General features: G+C 41.7%; 1 protein-coding gene across 1 annotated transcript in view; it reads right to left on the bottom strand.

Annotated features, from left to right (window-relative positions):
- The window catches only part of LOC103251311 (kelch-like protein 3), a 39,541-nt gene extending 20,326 nt beyond the window's left edge, over positions 1 to 19,215 (bottom strand). Inside the window, exons 1-2 of the mRNA XM_021708491.1 lie at positions 19,040 to 19,215; positions 13,090 to 13,211 (exon numbers count right to left, since the gene is read on the bottom strand). Coding sequence (XP_021564166.1) covers positions 13,090 to 13,206 — 117 coding nt within the window. The 5' untranslated portion in view covers positions 13,207 to 13,211; positions 19,040 to 19,215. The remainder of the gene's footprint in view (positions 1 to 13,089; positions 13,212 to 19,039) is intronic.
- Between the last annotated feature and the right edge of the window lie 221 nt (positions 19,216 to 19,436).

Here is a 19,436-nt window from a genome sequence, read left to right as displayed (position 1 = left end):
ACCCCACACCCCCATTTTCTTCCCCACAAAAGATTATAGCAACAACACAGTCCCCTCCCCGCTTCCTCTCTACCAAGAACACAGCAGCACAGTTTGGTGCTTAAATTCTCAAGTTCATGACAACCAGCCAGAAAAATGAAATAATAAATATTTCCTGAACATACTCCTTAGGTTACACTTTCAGTTTTGAAAACCTCCCTGGATAGAGCAAACCACATAACTTTCAACTTCCCTACTGTTCACAATACCCACTTGGTAGGTAAAAATGATATGGCTTTCCACCTCTCCATACCCCCTATCCTGTTTGGGTCCACTCCTGCCACAGGGCATTCCCAAGTGACTTCTGAAAATGAGTGGGGCTTGTGGTTTCTCTAATTGCTCTTTCCCTCTCTATTCCCTCTCTTTGATCTTACACTGCGATTAGCCCTTTGCTTCCCTTACTTGCTTCATACAGGAAGGCGTGAAAAAAGTCAAGGAAGTCAGAGGGTTGAGGGGGAGGATTTGGACCCTGGAACATACAAGGAAGAACCCAAAAAACCCCAGAATTTGTTTATGAAAAATATATTCTTACATGTTAAACTTCAGTCACCAAAGTATTCTCTGTTTGATGCAATACACCTATTGATATACTTTTTTCACTGCTCAGTTTTCAAACTCATGAATTTTGGTGCCTTTTAGCGCTTCTGCCGGTTTTTTGTGTTGTTTTGTTTTGTTTCAACTCTTCCACATCAGCAAAACATTTCCCTTTGAGCACTATTTTCATCCAGGGAAACAAAGAAAAAAGTCGCTCGGAGTGAGAGCAGGTAAATTGAGAGGGGAGGGCATTGGGGTCAGGCCATTTTGGGTCAAAAACTGCTGAACACTCAGTGTCATGTGGGCAGTGAACTCGTAAATCATCCATCATGAAACAGGCGAATGCATTGAAAGAATCTCTGAAAAAAATTCAGTGCAGCCAAATGCAGCCTCTGACGACAACAGGAGCGGTTCCACTGATGCTGATGGGTTCCTAGAACACTTACCCAGCAGGGGAAGCCTGTACTACAAGGGGCCCACCCTCCAAAAAGATAATTCCAGGTTTTTTGGGGTCCTCCCTCAGACGTCATAGCTCAAACTCTGGTATAAACTAAGGTCCAGTCCAATGGGGTTCTAGGATTTAGATGCAAGTACAAAACAAACCCCTAGAGGCTCTGAAAGAAAAAAAGAGAAAGCATCCATAAGGTGGCTATCTTCAGTTCCCTCTCTCTACATAAACAGGACTTTGAGAGAATCTCCTCTTATCTTGCCTGAAGCTCTACTCCCTCAAGCAGCAGCAATAACAAGGTTATAATCAAGAGGCCAAGAGCGGGTCCTCAGCTAGGAAGCAAGACTGCCCTGGTAGAATCACTAAGGCAGCAAGTACTGCTTGGTCCCTGGAGGGAGAAGGCTGAGACCAGAAAAGGGGTAATTGCCTAGAACCACCTATCAGAATGGGAGATCACCCCAAGTCAAAAAGCTTCTAGCTTGCCTTTCACCACCTCCGTAGTACAGTTCTTAGAAAACAGGCCCTGGACTGACCCTCAGCAAAGAGTTTACAGGTTCTCCAACTTGCAAATGGCCTCCCCTTCATTCTTCATGTGTAGGCCTCGTTTTGTTTTTCTCTCCCTCGAGTAACATGAAAACATAGCAGAGGATATCCCGCCACAGAGTTTGCTTCCTTTAGCAAAAACAAAAGGAAGTGCCCTCCCTGTGAAATCACCAACCCCTGGAATTCCAGGGAGGCAGGGCCATGCACAGAGGGAGGGCACCAGCCAGAGGGCCAGGTGATAATATCACACAGGTCCTCTGCCCCAGTCACACAGTGGGTCTGGCACAGAAACAGTGCTAAATAGACATATGTTGAGACAAAGATGAAAGAAAGGAAAAGAGAGAGGGAAAGGGAAAGAGGGAGAAGGAGACAGAGGTGTATAGATGAACAGAAAAGCTGGCAGAACAGCACTATGATTAAAAGTATCATTTTAGCCAGACACGGTGGCTCACACCTATAATCCCAGCCCTTTGGGAGGTCAAGGAAGGAGGATCACTTGAGCCCAAGAGTTCAAGACCAGCCAAGACTAGCAAGACCTCATTTCTACAAAAAAATAAAAAAATTAGCCAGGGATAGTAGCGTGCACCTGTAGTACCAGTTGCTTGAGAGGCAGATGCAGAGTTACTTGAGAGGCAGATTGCCTGAGCCCAGGAGGTCAAGGGTACAGTGATTGTGCCACTACACTCTAGGTGACAGAGTGAGACCCCGACTCAAGTAAATAAATAAACAAATAAACAAGCATAAAAGTATATATAAAAATAAAAGTGTTAGGCAGGATGTGGTGGCTCAAGCCTATAATCCCAGCATTTTGGGAGGCCGAGATGAGAGACTTACCTGAGCTCAGGAGTTCGAGACCAGCCTGGGCAACTTGGTGAGACCTCATCTCTACAACAAATCAAAAAATTAGCCAGGCGAGGGAGCCAGCACCTATAATTCAGCTACTTGGAAGGCTGAGGTGGAAGGATCACCTGAGCCCAGCAGGTTGAGGCTGCGATGGCCGTGAGCAGCGTGCCACTGCACTTTAGCCTGGGTGACAGAGTGAGACTCCAACTCAAAAAAATTAAAATTAAAATTAAAGTGTCATTGAGGACAAATGACTTAACCTCTCTGTGCCTCTGTCTTTTCAACAGTAAAATGAAAATAATAGTACTGCCTTAGCATGTTGTAAGGACTAGATGAGATAATACACAGTGCTTGGCACATAGGGAGTGTTCAGTTAATGTCAGTTTTTATTATTATAAATATTATGAGCCATAGCCAAGATTCTGATCATTCATCTAATGAGAAACCAGAGCTCCTCACAGTCACACAGCACGGTGAGTCAGAGAGAGCAGCTTTGCCTCCCTGTGTGGAGTATGTGCCACGTACTCCCTGTGTGGAGTATGTGGCAGGCTATTTAACCCTTCTGAGCATCAGTTTCTTCAGCTGCAAAAGAGGGATAAGATTAGTACATGCCATTGGGTGGTTCTAAGAACTGAATGGAATGAGGCACGCGAAGGGATTAGTCAGTGTCAAGTGTTAGTCAGTGTCAGTTACCTCCACCGTGGATGTGGTAAACTCAGGGTCTCTCCAACGTGTATGTGGCTGGGAAGAGACTCGGAGTATAGTTCTCATGGTTATTTAACCAAGCCTCACATCTCTGGCCCTGGCTTCCAAGGCTTTCAGGAGAGCCCCAGGGCCTATTTGTTTATCTCCTCAGTTCACCAGAGCCTGTCTTCACAGTCAGCCTGTGAGCAAGTATTTGTATGTATAAGTATAAGGGAGGGCACCAGCCAGAGGGCCAGGTGATGAGGTCACACAGGGCATGAAGAAGAACCCACACTCTTGATCCAAACTCTCTTCTTCTCAATCTTTTCTTGCTTTCCCCCAAAGTCACCCCTGACTTAGCCACAGTTTAAAGGGAGGGGGAAGAAGGAAGATGAAGGGTCAGTATATCACACTGATTCCAAATAATGACAGTTCCCTGAAGGTTCCACGTGGTACCTCGCAGCGGAGCCTCTGCCCCAGCTCTGCCTCCTATCCGCACACACAGAGGTGAATACCGTAGGCCCTTCAAGGGGTTCATGGACCAGTGGGGACTAGACAAGTAGGCAGGGGAGGCAGGCCTGCCTTCCCAGGCTTCCTTCAAGATCTGGTCGAAACATTGTTTCCCCTGAGAGGTCTTCCCTAGCCATCCTCGTCAGGACAGCAATGACAATTTCCTGCCTCCTGGGAACCTCCACTCTGGCTTCACTGCAGCATAGGACACCCATTGGCTCAGCTACCTGTCTCCACTTTCAGACCACATTTTCTGTGGAGAAATAGCCTGTTACCGGTATACCTGCTGGCACAGGGTAGGCACTCAATTTTTTAAAAAGGAGAATCAAATGAATGCAGGAATAAGACAATGAGACCCCACACAGTCAGACATGAGGAAGGAGGAAGGGTTGAGACAGTTCCCTTAGCCCTGTGTCTCTTATCCTCTATCTAGCTATTTAACAGATCCCTTGAAGGGCCCACACCTTGGAGCACCAGCTGGCACCTGTCCTGGGCCTCTGTCCTTGCCAAGCATTCTGGGCATGCCCTGGGCAGGAGGTATTCCAAACTAACCCCTAACTGGGAGAATTCCTATATGCTTCCAAGCCAGATCAGGTTAGTCTCTGGCCCCTACTCCTTCTCATGGCTCCTACTTCCTACCAGGTTCCTCCCCTTCCGTCCCCATCAGCACCCAGACAGAAGAAAACCGGCAAAGCCTTCCACACACACATGACCCCTTCACAACCTCCCTATTGTAAGTTGTAATAGCCAACACTTACTGTTTAATGTGTGCCAGGCACTGTTCTACGTGCTTTACTTAAGTTAATATACTTAATCCTCACACTAACACTATGAGGTTAAGTACTATTATTATGCCCATATTATAGATGAAAACACTGAGTCACAGAGTAGTTAAGTAACTTGCTTAGGGTCCCACAGCTAGAAAATTGTGGAGTCATGATTGGAATGCAGGCAGTATAACTCTTGAGTAGCCAACAGAATAGACACTACTATGCATCTGTTTTATACAGATGAGAAAGCTGATCCTTGAGGCAGGGTGTCAGTGGGGGTGTAAAAGGAGCTCTGGTAGGGGAGACCAAAAGCAGATCAGAGGCAGGTAGAGTGAGTGTCTTCTCCGGCCAGAGGTCATTAATTTCCCTGACCTCACTTTACAGATGGGATAACTAACACCCTGTAGTGGGAAAGAGCTAGGATCAGAGCACTCTGAATTAGTGCCCAAGCTGAGGCTGGAATCCAGGTCTCCCTTCACACTCAATTCCTGCTCACCCCTGTTTGCACTTGTGCCCTGCACAGCACATCCTCACTCTGGTCTTCTTCCCCTCACACAAAAAGTAATTTTAAAAAGCAGCAATGTGTCACAAATGAGGAAAATTCAATGGAAAAACACAGGTGACCCACAGAGTCCTAAAGAGACAGTGCCTGAAAAAAACAGCACAAACAATGGAAACCCCCCAGAATGACCTGCCTCAGATGACAGCCCCAGAAATCAGAGATTGGATGGCAAAAATAAGCAGGGACCAAGAGAAACAAGAAATGAAACTCAATGAAATCATATAGGAAGTAAAAGAAAAGTTGACCAATTTCAAAAAGGCCTATTCTAAAATAATGGAAATAAGAATTCCATTCTCAAAATTAATAGTAAAGTAAGAAGCATAGGGAGCAAAATCAACCAAGCAGAGGAAAGAATCTCAGAGCTTGAAGATCAAAATATGGAAGTAACCCAATCTGTCAAAAACAAAGGGGGAAAAAGGCTCAAAAAAAGGAGCAAAACCTCCAAGAGATGTGGGACTATGTCAAAAAGCCATACCTATACCTGATTGGCATCCCTGAAGCAGAAAAGGAAACAGAGAATACCATGAAACAAGCATTCCATGAGGTCATCCAAGAAAACTTCCCTCATTTCACCAGAGATGCAACCATTCAAGTACAAGAGATACAGAGAACCCCTGCAAAGTATCAATGAAAAGACTATCCCTTGGCAGTAGTGGGAAACTGTTAGGGAAGGGGGATGGGATTGGCAGTTGAGGGAAACTGCCAGGGGAGGGAGGGGTATAACTCATCAACAAGGGTACCTGCATAATCAATGTTTGTATATCTAACCCTGAATTGTACCCCACATCTTTATAATAATTTTAAAAAGGGATTTAAAAGAGAAAAAAAGACCATCCCCTAAACACATAGTAATATACCTTCACAAAGCAAGCATGAAAGAAAAATCCTAGACAGCAAAAGAGAAAGGTCAGACTACCTATTGGGGAAGACACATCAGAATCACCCCAGGTTTATCCACAGAAATACTACACACCAGAAGGGACTGGAGTCCAATTTTTAACATTCTTTAAGATAAGCAATTCCAACCAAGAGTTTCCTACCCCACCAACTTAATCTTCACAAATGATGGCGAATTAAAGTCCTTCGCAATTATCCAATCCCTAAGAGAGTATGCTGCCTCTAGACCAGCCCTTTAGGAGACACAGAAAATTTAAAAAGGAATGATCATGCCCATCACAAATGTACAGGCAAACACAGAGTTAACAGATCATACAGAGCATCCACAAAAATGAGAATATATATGTGTATTTATATACATATTCAATGGAAAAACACAGGTGACCCACAGAATCCTAAAGAGACAGTGCCTGAAAAAAAGAATACACACATATAAATACAAAAGTTAAAAAGAAACAAAGCAATCCCCTAAGAGTCCTATGACAGGGATAAACTCTCACATTTCAATAATCAACTTGAACATGAATGAACTAAATGCGCCACTGAAGAGACATAGAGTGGCAGACTGGATAAAATAAAGCATGATCCAGTAAATCTGCTGCCTCCAAGAAACTCATCTCACTGCAAAGGACACCTATAGACTCAAAGTTGGAGGCTGGAAAACAATTGTTCAGATGAACAGAAAACAAAAGCAGGCAGAAGTAGCTATTCTGATGTCAAAGCATCAAAATATTCAAGCCATCAAAAGTTAAAAAGGACACTATATAATGATAAAAGGCTCAATCCACCAGCAAGAAATGTCCATTCTAAACATATATACACCCAACACAGGAATACAAGGTTTTATAAAACAACCTCTAAGTAAACTAAGAGAGAACATGGAGTTGCACACAATCATAGTTAGAGACCTAAATACCCCACTAACAGTTTTAGATAGATCATTGAGGCAAAAAAAACCAACAAGAAGATCCAGAACCTCCACTCAGTTTATCAAATAGACTTAATAGACATCTACAGAACACCTCACCCAATAACTACAGAATAGTCTTTCTACTTATCAGCACATGGAACATACTCCAAGACTGATCACATTCTCAGACATAAATCAAGCATGAACAAATTTCAAAAGATCAAAATAATATCATGCATCTTCTCAGATCACAGTGGAATAAAAATAAATATCATCACCAACAAGATTCCCCCAAAACACCCAAAGACATGGACACTAAACAATATGCTGCTGAATGACTTCTGAGTCAACATGGAAGTCAAGGCAGAAATAAAAAGATTTTTGGAAACAAATGAAAACAAAGATATGACTTAACAGAAACTCTGGGATGCCTTGAAAGCAGTGTTAAAAGGAAAATTCACAGCATTGCACACACACATCAAGAAAACAGAAAGATCACAAGTAAACAGCCTAATGTCACACTTAAGGGAACTGGGAAGGCAAGATCACCAAAACCTTAACTTCAGCAGAAGAATCTAGATCACCAAGATAAAAATCACAATTGTAGAATCTAGAAGAAAAAAAATTCATAGAAAGGATCAACAAGGCAAAAAGCTGGTTCTTTGAAAGGATAAATAAGATTGATGGACCCCTGCCTAGACTGACAAAAAGGAAAGAAAGAAAACCTAAATAAACACAACTAGAAATGCAAAAGTCGAAGTCACAACTGACCCTGAAGAAATTCAAAAGATTATCAGAGGTTACTATGAACACCTATATGAACACCTAAAGGAAATAAAGGACTTTCTGACATCACACAACCTCCCAAGGTTGAAACAAGAAGAAATTGAAACTCTAAACAGGCCAACAACAATCCAGGAAATTGACTCAGTCATAAGAAATCTGGATCAGATGGCTCCCAATTGAATTCTACAAGACATACAAGAAGGAGCTGATACCAATTTTACTGAAAGTATTCCAGGCAATCGAAAATGATGGGATTCTCTCCAACACAGTATGAAGCCAACATCATACTGATACCCAAACCTGGCAAAGACCCAACAAGGAAAGAGAATTACAGGCCAAGCTCCTTGATGAACATAGTTGCAAAAATTCTCAAAAAGATTCTAGCAAACTGTATCCAACAACACTTCTCAAGGATCATCCACCATAACTAAGTGGGCTTCATTCCTGGGATGCAGGGCTGGTTCAGCATTCACAAGACCATAAACAAAATTCAGTACAGTAAACAGATGTAAAACTAAGAACCACATGATTATCTCATTAGAGGCAGAAAAAGCATTTGACAAAATCCAGCATCCCCTCTTGATAAAAACCCTTGAGCACCTAGGCATAGAAGGAGCATTCCTCAAAACAGTAAGAGCCATCTATGATAAACCCATAGCCAACATTTCGCTCAATGGTCCGAAGATGGAACCATCCCCCGTAAGAACGGGAACAAGACAAAGATGCCCACTCTCACCCCTCCTGTTCAACATAGTGCTAGAAGTCCTTGCCAGAGCAATTAGGCAAGAGAAGGAAATCAGAGGTATCCAAATAGAAAAAGAGGAAGTTAAGTTATCCCTCTTTGTAAATGATATGGTGCCAGACCCTGAAAACCCAAGAGATACTATCAAAAGCCTCCTCGTACTGATAAACAATTTTGGTAAGGTTTTGGGGTGCAAAATCAAAGTGCAAAAGACAGTTGCATCTCTATACATCAACAACAAACTGGCAGAGAACCATATAAAAAGCACAATCCCATTCACAATAGCCACAAAAAATGAAATACCTTGGCATGCATCTAACCATAGAAGTGAAAGACCTTCACAATGAGAAGTACAAAACACTGCTCAAAGAAATCAAGGATGACATAAACAAATGGAAAAACGTTCCTTGCTCATGAACTGGGAGAATCAATATTGTCAAGACGTCCATCCTACCCAAGGAAATCTACAGATTAAATACAATACCCATCAAATCACCAACATCATTCTTCTCAGACCTGAAAACAATACAGAAATTCATATGGAAACAAAAAAGAGCATGAATAGCCAAAATAATCTTCAGCAAAAGGAACAAAGTAGGAGGCATTGCACTTCTAGACTTTAAACTTTATTACAAGACTACAGTAACTAAAACAGCCTGATATTGGTACAAGAATAGGCACAAAGACCAATGGAACAGGATAGAGATTCCAGAAGCAAAAATAAAGCCATCAAGAACAATCACTGGAGAAAGGAAACCATAGTTAGCAAATGGTCCTGGGAAAACAGGCTGACCACATGCAGAAGACCCCTACCTATCACCATATAAAAAAATCAACTCAAAATGGATAAAAGACCTAAACATAAAACCTTAAACTTTAAGAATCCTAGAAGTAAACATAGAAAACCCTTAGGCACATAAAAGTAGGCAACGAATTATTGACTAAGGCCCCAAAAGCAAATACCATAAAAGCAAAGATAGACTATGAGACCTCATCAAACTGAAAAGCTTTTGCACAGCAAAATAAACAATTAGGAGACTAAATAGACAATCCATAGAATGGGAGGAAATATTTGTAAATTATGCATCTCACAAAGGCCTACCATTCAGGATCTACAAGGAACTCAAACAAAATGAAAGAAGTAAAACAAACAACCCCATTAACAAGTCTGCAAAGCCTTCTGGGAATATACCTGGAAGAACTTAAATCACTCTACAAAAAAATACCTGTACACATATGTTTATTGCAGCACTGTTCACAATAGCAAAAACATGGAACCAACAATGCTACCCATCAAAACTGGACTGGATAAAAAAAAATGTGTACATATACACAATGGAATATCATGCAGCCATAAATAAGGACAAAATTATGGACTTCACAGAAACTTGAATGGATTTAGAATCTATAATACTCAGTGATGTATCACAGAAACAAAGAACCAAGTACCACATGTTCTCACTCATAAATGGACCCTAAACATTTATCATAATACTATAAGAAAGGGATTGGCAGTAGCCAGAAACTGCCGGGGGAGGGTTAGGGGTCACATGACATCAATAAGTATACCTGATCTCAAACCAAAAGAAGTGAGAACCAAAGGGAGGCCCAAACTTCACCTGTACGATGACCACTTGTATACCTAATCCTGAACTGTACCCCACAACTTTAACATAAAAAATTTAAAAGTGGGCAAAGGACATGAATGGGCACTTCTCAAAAGAAGATATACAAGCAGTCAACAGACTCATGATAAAATGTTCAGCCTCACTAATTGTCAGAGAAATGCCAATCAAAACTACATTGAGATACCACCTAACTCCAGTAAGGATGGCTGTCATTAAAAAGTCAAAAAACAACAGATTCTGGTGTGGGTGTGGTGAAAAGGGAATGCATCTACACTGTTGGTAAGAGTGCAAACTAGTTCAACCTCTATGGAAAGCAGTGTAGGAATTCTTAAAAGAACTAAAAATTGACCTTCCATATGATCTGGCAATCTCTCACCTGGGTCTATACCATAAATTGTTCTACCAAAAAGATACCTGCACATGCATGTTTACTGACACTGTTCACAATAGCAAAAACACGTAACCAACCCTACTGCCCGACAAATGTGGACTGGATAAAGAAAAGGTGATACATATTTATGATGGCATAATATCTAGTCATAAAGAAGAATAAAATCATGGACTCTGTAGCAAATTGGATGGAGTTGGAGACCATCATACCAAGTAAACTATCACAGAAACAAAGAACTGAATAGCGCATGTTCTCATAAGTGGGCCCTGAACATTAGTCACATGATCACAAGGGAGGGATCGGCAGTCACTGGGCACAACTAGGGGTGGGAGAGAGGGAGGAAGGTGGGAGGGCATGTGATAACACAAAGGGTACCTAGTCCACTGCCAGAGGAAGTGAAGGCCAGTTGGAAACCCAAACTTCAATTGCATGTAGCCTACTTATGTAGTTAATCCTCACTTGTACACCACATCTCTATAATAAAATCAATTTTTTTTAAAAAAGCAGCAATGAAGGTGTTTTCTCCAGAGTACTCTCTGCTAGTTGCTGTGATCTGCCCTAAGATAACTGGTTTTGTTAACTAGAGAGAGACCACCACTTGGTTAGAATACAGTTGTGAAGATTACCTTTTTTAACCTTACTACTGATTACATCTATTAATGTTTATTATTAATTATTCTCTTTTTTATTATGACATATTACCTTATTACTATTATTGCCTTGTTTCCTCACCAGACAATAAAAATCCAGAGTAGACTATATCCTTTTTTATAGAGTTGGGGTCTCACTCTGCACACAAGCTGGAGTGCGGTAGCACGATCATGGCTCACCACAGCTTCAAACTACTGGGCAATCCTTCCACCTCAGGTTCCCAAGTAGCTGGGACTATAGACATGTACCACCACGCCCTGGTAATTTTTAATTTTGTAGAGATGAGGTCTCTCTAAGTTGCCTAGGTTGGTCTCAAATTCCTGGGCTCAAGCAATTCTCTCACCTCAGCCTCCCAAAGTGCTGGGGTTACAGTTGTGAGCCACTGCACTAAGTCTAGAATATCTTCTAAATTATGCAAGTTTGTGAACACTTTGTACTTTGTACTCCATGAGGGCAGATACTAGAATCACCACTGTTCTCTGCTACAACCTCAATAGATTAAATAAATATGTGATAAAAAGAGAGAAGAAAAGCTGGTTCTCACCAACAATCCTACAACTTCCCCTATGTTCATTTTATACTGAATTACTTTGTACTTACTGTTACTGACCAAAGTTATTCAGCTGTTTGAATTCTGCTGCTAGACCTGGTGTGTAACCATTACATTGCCCACTCTATTCTGGATGGGAAAGACCAGCAACAAAATGGAATGGCTGTGCTAACTGCATGTAAAATCACCTCAACTGAAAAAGGAAAAGGGGTAGATTAGAACCCCTGTAGGGATTATATAACCCAAAAACCTGTCTCGGGGCCAGAGACAAAAGCAGGCTCTATTGGAGGGGTGGGCTCTGCATTCCCAAATGCAGTGTGTGTCAGACTCTCCACTTGCCTACGCCTTGATCCCTTGTAAGTACCACAAGCTACTCATATTAAGCAAATTCCCACTTATCTTGCAGACCTCAGCTTAAATCTTAGTTTCTGAAGAGCCCTTCCTTGATCCTCTCCTCCATCCAAACTGAGTCCCCTTGATAATTCCTCTTATTGTACCATGTTCCTTTCCTTCAATGGACTTATCACAGTCTATGCATAGGCATCACTTGTGTGCTTATTTGAAAAATGTCTGTCTTCATCCCTAGACTGCAAACTTCATGATGGCAGACACTGGAATCGCCACTGTTCTGTTATAACCACAATGCCCAGCAAGGTGCCTGGTATATAACAAGAACTCAAATATTTGGGCTGAATTGAAAGAATAAACAGCTATCAATTTAGCCTCCCAAATATCTTGATTCTGAAAAAGGGGGTAGAGGGCTGGATAAGGGAAATAGGTGTTTGGGTCACTAGAAAGGTATCAGCCTCATAGTAATTAAGTAAGGTGGTATTGTGCTTTAAAAAGAAACACATGTAATTTTCATCACCCTAATTAAATTGTAAGACCTTAAGTACAAGAAACATGTCTGTTTAGTTCACTGATATATAGGCTTTAAGAGTGGACCACACCCTCAACTCCCCTACTAGGGCATGATGCTGATGTCTCAAGTCCCCACAGTACAGACGCACTCATCTGGGAGAAGCATTGTCTCTCTGCTGGTTCCTCTTTTCAAGGCTCCAGATGGCTGGTTCCTCTTTTCAAGGCTCCAGATGGCTGAGGATAAGGCAGGACAGCAAAAGGAGGAAAAGGCACTGAGGATAGGTTTCACAACCACACTGCCTGCTGAGACTCAGTCCTGGTACTTGGCACCTCCACATCCTCAGAGGCTTTTGGACGAATAATGTTGAAAAGGAAAAATTTTAACAGCCTTACAATCCAATACTCAAAATCCCTGAGGTGAGATGGTGACCTGGAAAGAAGGGTCACCCAAACACCTAGCTCTTCCTTCACAAGATTTTGAACCAACATGAGATAAAGATTTTCTGCTCCCAGGGTCCAGGCTCATTTAGAGGTGTTATGGCCAAGTTGCTATAACCATGGGTGGCTTGAGCCAGGAAGGCATGATTTGGGGATCAGCTGACCCACCTCCTGGCCATGTGGCCCAGGACAAATCACCTAACCTCTCTAGTTGTGAACATTCAATAAAATAACACTGTAAAACAGTGAGTCCTGCATGTGCCTGTGCCATACACTAAGCTATTAACTGGGAATGAGCTTACCTGGACATTCTCTTCAGTCACCTCAATTTCGGCAGTATAGATGTAGTCAATCAGCTTACTCAGAGTCTGCCCATCCACGTCCTTGATTTCTATCTTCTTGGCTTTACTCTCAGACATGTCACCTACAGTTCACAACAGAAACAAAAAGGACATGAACATGGCACCTAGGGTATGCTTACCTTCCACACGGCCTTTGTCCCTGTCTTGGAAACATAAAAGCACAGTCTGAAATAGAAGGGATTAGGCACGGAGGAGGATAAACCAGCTGACGTCAACGTCACTTCAACTTTGGGTCTGTGATCACCCACAAATTCAATCTTATGCATTCCTCACTCTGTCACCTGTTTCTGTTATGAAGGCAAATCAGTGTGTAATCACTCATTCAACCAACATTTACTATGAACTTCTACACACATGACCGGGAAAAGTGAACACAATATACACCTGTCCTCAAGGAACACAGGTCTTGTAGGACAGATAAACAAAAATATTTACAAACAGGTGGTAAGAGCTTAGTAGAGGTATACACAAAGCACTGTGATGACAACAACAAGAATAAGTAACTTTTGTTGAGTGCCACCTATTGCCAAGCACTGTGTTAAACACTTTAAAGTCTTGCCTCTTTTAATCCTCATAACCACCTAACAGACTTATTGATATTATCTCCACTTTCACAGATAAAGAAATAAAAATACAAGAGGGTGGGTAACTCATTTTGCCCACAGTCACACACCTAAAAAGGAGTTAAGTTGAGTTGAAACCCAGGGAGTCTGACTCTGGAGTCCATACTTATAACCACTGTGCTCTACTAAATCCCAAGAACACAGAGGAGGGGAGCAGCAAACCTTGCCTGAAATTCTACTCACAGGAGCTCATACTGGAGCTGGGTATCAGAGGATAGGAAGAGTTCCATGGACTGCAGAGGTGAGGAAGGATGAGCTGGATGTGGGATCCACATGTACAAGGAGAGGAAAGCACCAAAAGGATGGATTTGGGGAATGGTGAGAAGCTGGTGTGGCTGAGACACAGAGTTACAGTGGGAAGAAGGAAAGTGAAGAGGCCGATGTGAACAGGACTTGCAGAGCCCTGTAAGTCATGTAAACGAGTCTGGACTTCGAGAGGTAGTAGCGCTGAGAGGTTTTCAACAGGGGAATGACATAAACAGATGAATATTTCTGAATGAAATTTTGGATGCAGGGCAGACGTATATCGGAAGCAGGAAGAACAGTTGGAGTCCATGATAATAATCCAAGAAAAAGAGAAGGTAGGGCTGTAAGTAAGGGTACAGCAGTACCACATCTCATGATCCCGAGGCTGTAGCCCACACTCTGTATACAACACACAGGTTTCTCTAGAGCCAGGCTCATTCAACAAGGGCTGCTGATTTCAGAAGGAAAAACAGGCAACACATGTATCTTTGTAGACTGAAATAAAGGGCAACCTGACTGTGAGAAACAAGGATTCAGAAGCCTCAATGTGAGTGTGAAAACCGAGCCTGGGCGGTTGCTTTCTCTCTGTGGAATTTGTGTACCAGAGCCAAGAATAAAGTACAGTACAGTACGTGGGCTGTAGACACCCACCTCCAAGCTGCATGGATTGCACGTGATTCCTCCACCAATCTACAGTCCCCATCCTGACACAGTTTCTAGAGCTGAACAGAGAACAGGGAGGAAAATAGGGGGGAAAATATTCCAGAGCTCGCCTGTTCCCTTCACTGCCAGATCACGTGGACCCGGGATTCTCCACTCTGTTCCTCTGTTCTCTGGCTACTGGTAGAAGCCAGTGAAAAGGCCTCAGCACAGAGAGCTCTGGAGCAGAATGAAGAGGTGATTGGAAACAGAACAGATGGTGGATTCCTAGTGCACCCACAAGACAGGATCTCACAATCTCTCTCTCTTGAGTTTATTCTGAGACACACAAACCAAAATCTGCACACACAAGAAGATCAGAAGTTAAGCTATTAGAAGTTCGCTAATGAGAGTCCAGTGGGTAATTATATTGCAAAAGATCATCAAAGCCAATTCTTTGTTTAAGAAATTGGGCCTTAAAAAAATAAGACCAAAAAAAAAAAAGCAACTGTATTCCAAGAATCAAGAGATTGAAAAAGCTTCATGGGAGCATAAAACAAAGCCTGGGCTTGATTGCTTTAAGTCTGTGGAATTTGTGGGGAGTCAGGTTAGGGTTTTGTAACTTTGAGGTAAACAACAGAACCTCCTGAAATTATGTGAAAATATTTTTATATGTGTGCAAATGTTCAGTTTTTCTGAGAGGATGACAGATCTTGCTTTATCAGATTCTTACTGGGTTCTAAGATTCAGAAAATGTTAAGACAGTTTTCTAGGCAATGGGACTTTGAGAGTCTTTTTTCTGCCACTTTATATGACTACGAAATTTCTTATTTTGTACATTAAGCACTTAAAACTTAAATAAGCAAGAAAAAAAACTAGGGGCTTGAAGACATTGGTTTTTTCTAAGAAAGCTCCCTGGTAGTAAATTAGAAAACTGTGTAAGTCACACAGACTTGTAGAATCCAATCTTATTATCTCTTATGAACCAGCAAAAATGATAACACCAAACTAAAACTTTAGCTTAAATAGGCCTTGGAAATCATCGTAATAATGGGCACTACTGTGTTCCTGGCCCTCTGCTAAGGGTTTATACACATTACTTCATGTAATCCTCATAATGGCCCCATTTTACAAATTATAGAATTGGTATTTCAAGAGGTATTTACACATGGGTGCTGAGAGGCGAGGCTGGGATTTGAACCTTAGCCTAACTCTAGACCCTGTGTCATTTCTACAGATTCTTCTATAAAATCTTACCCTAACTAATGACCTTAATAAAAGTATTTCCAGACTCAAGGCATTGATTCCAATTCTGAGGATAAGTTAATACTTAATACCTAGCAAAGAACTAAGCAGGCTGGGATCTTGTCATGCTTATTTGTCAAGATATCCTCAACATGTAACAAAGTACTTGGAATATATCAAGCACTTAAAAAAATATGTGTTGGAGTGTGAAAAAAAAGAAGAGGGGAAGTTCTCTTGACATCTCCATGGACTTTAGTGATTCCTGAGGGGTAGAAACCATCAAGGACTTGTTCATTCTCGCTTCTTCATTCACCTCTGATAGTTTAAAACACTATTTTTAGAAAACAGAACCATCTTTAAGGTTAACCCAAGCATCCTTCTCTGCTAGCTTTTCCCAAGAAGCCCAGTGGCCACCTCAGGCTCTCAACTTTCCGAGAATGTCTTGTCACGCGCATATCTGTTTAGCCCTTTCCATCATCTGCTTGTCGTCTGTTAATATGCATGGCCTCTTTCTCCAAACAGAACATGATCCACTCAAGGCCAGATATTTGCTCATTCATCCATCTATCCATTCATTCATTCATTCAGCAAATGTGCCCCTTATGTCAAGCACTGTATTAGACCCAGAGAATACCACAGCCCTGCCCTCATGGAGCTCTGTCTGGTGGAAAGAGAGAGAGAGAGAGAGACAAAGAAGTAAACTAACAATTGCAAAAAATATCAAATGCTAAAAAAGAAAACTCAGCTTGAAAGGTTCGTAAGCCAAGGATTCCTGTGCCCTAAAGCTGCATGCAAAATGAAGAACATACAAGAGCACATATTTGCTTTTCTGGGGAGAGAGTCCATTGTTTTTATCAGATTAATTCATAATGGTTAAGAATCACTGATCTGAAACAGGAGTCATAGTTATTCAGAAGAGAAGTGAGAGTGAGGGAAGAGTATTCCACAGAAAGGCCTGAAGGTTAGAAAGAGAGTGACATGTCTGGGAGCCATAAGAATTTCAGTCTGGCTGGGCTCAGTGTGCAAAGGGAAGAACAGTGAGATGAGGCTGTAGAGATAAGCCATGCTAAGGAGTTTAGACTTCATCCTAAGGGCAATGGAGAGTCCCTGACAGATTTTAAGCCAGTAGGGATACATGAAATTTTTATTTTGGGAAGGTCACTGTACCTCAGTGTGGAGAATGAGTTGGGGGTGGGGAAACTAAACATCTGACCAATTAGAAGGCTGCTGCAGACTATCAGGTGAAAGATGCTGTTGGCCTGAACGAGGGAATCTCACCCCTTCTCCAACTGCACAAAGTCAGGAAGAAAATGCCTGTGTTACCACACAGATGTTTCAAATCAACCTGAATTGCCACTAGCCCTCACATCCAGAAGAGCTTTAAAAACTATGAAGTGCTCTACAAATAATAACAGTAAACTTTATTAAGTGCCTATTCTGTGCTAGGTTCCTTATACCCATTACCTATATTTGTTCCCTGGTTATTGTTATTATTTCAGTATCATAGATAAGAAAACAGAGGATCAGAGAGGATAAGTGAATTTATTAAGTGCTGCAGCTACGACTTGAATCAAGATCATTATGACCTGAAAGCCCTTTTCAAGATACCACACTATCTCCCAATGCAAGGTGGCATTACCACACTTGGGCTTAATTCTTAAGACCCAAAAAGTCTCTACTTCACCAACCCCATACCTCCTCTGTGAACATGCAGAAAACATTCCTTACCAATAGTTATTTCCAGTGACAATCTGAATTTTAAGGCTGAATTACTCTAAACCCAATCAAATCTACCCAGACTATCTCAGTCAAACAAGCAGTAGCTTAATGGGAAGATGGTGGGTGGTGAATAATCATCTCTATTCCCAGATGCTGCACAGCCTTCTGTTGAACCACAATCCAAATCCCTGCTTTAAAAAGTCACCATTTCTACATCAAGAGCAATAAATTATTAGGCATAATTACTGCTTCCCTCACTCCCGAATCTGGGTCTTCTAAGCCAGAAAAAGATGCCTTTGATGTGGTGTGTTAAGAACAGGAAAAAGAAACCATATGTCCCTGTCACTTCAGCCCAAAGGTGACTAACTCTGGAACACAGTCACATGGAAGGTGAAGCCACTACTCCGTAATCCCAAACAGCCCCTGACATCCTCAGTCCTTTTATTCTGATCTATTCTACCCAATTTCTAACTCTTCAGGGGCAAAATTCTCAGAAACCAGGCCCTATCTACTGCCACTATTACTCAGCAACCTCCCTCAAGGCCCACTTTAGTCAAAGAAGGGATTCAGTTCCCTAGTTCTCCTTCCCTCACTGTCCCATGACCTTGTATTAAGTTTTGCTGAGCTGTACGTTATGCAAAGTTCCTCACTTGGAAGTGTCCACATATTCTTTAGTACACCATGCAAACACCTAGAACACAGGTATGAGCCACAGGCCAGGGCCTGCTAGGGTCTGGCATGTAAAAAGAGTGAAACAACAGTTCTATGGAATGAGTTCATGCCTGAGAGGTAAGACCGCCAGGTCTTCATGGTTCTGCTGTGTAGATGACTAGTGTCTACTCAAATTCTAAGCCCTTTGCCTCTGATGCCCAGCACTTTCTTGACCATTCCTCCCTATTCCTACTCACCATGTGCTCAAAGATACCCGTTGAATTATCAGCTTAAATCTAATAAAAATTGTACAGTAATGCTTCTATAAAAACAAAAAACAATCTAAATCAGCCACTGCATATATTATAGTAGAACCAGATAAGTGGAACAGACCATTCCTCATTTGGGATGGGAGACCAAGTATCTCTTAGCCACAATGATGGGCATGAGACCCTGAGTCTACATATTCTTTAGACCTTGGTTCTTTTAACATCCTAAAATGAAGGATGTTCTTAAAGGATCTTGATGACATATAGGTCAGGGATCCACATTTGGTACAAATACTATGGTAAAGGGCATGATTAAAAGAGAAAAATTGATGAGGCAATTTTGGGAAAATTGTCTCCTCTGGATGGAGGTGCTAGATGGGAAGGATGGAAGGTGAGTCTTAAATATTCCACACTCACAGGAAAAAGAACACAGCACTACCAGTCTCTCCACTCATGTTACACTGAACGGAGCAGAGGACAATTAGGGTGACTGCTGACCCCAGGACTTCTCACAGGCTAGCTGGATTTGGACACTCTCTGGTGAGTACTCAGAACTTGGTTTCACATTTATTTCAGGTTATTGTGGGCAGGATATGGTCAATGAGTGTGGGTTTGGTATTTGGAACCACCACGGACATTTGAGCAATATGAACTCAGAGTGTAAAACAACAAAAACATTTAAACTTGAGCAAAAGATCATAATCACACAACTCAAGTCATAAGAAAGTCAAGTTTTTTTATTTTTGTTTTGACATTAAACATGCTGATAGAAATGGACTTAACAAGTCAATTTCATGATTAACCTTTTCAGGAAGAATTTTATGCATTTTGAGGCTGAACATAATAATTAGAACAAAGTTTTACAATGTTACTGAAGTTTTTTTGTACCTATTTA

The sequence above is a fragment of the Carlito syrichta genome, unplaced genomic scaffold (genome assembly GCF_000164805.1).
Source record: "Carlito syrichta isolate Samal-C Ts95f unplaced genomic scaffold, Tarsius_syrichta-2.0.1 Scaffold138967, whole genome shotgun sequence".
NCBI classification, from domain to species: domain Eukaryota; kingdom Metazoa; phylum Chordata; class Mammalia; order Primates; family Tarsiidae; genus Carlito; species Carlito syrichta.
The sequence above is the reverse complement of the archived record's forward strand: the minus strand, read 5'-3'. Positions and strand labels throughout refer to the sequence as shown.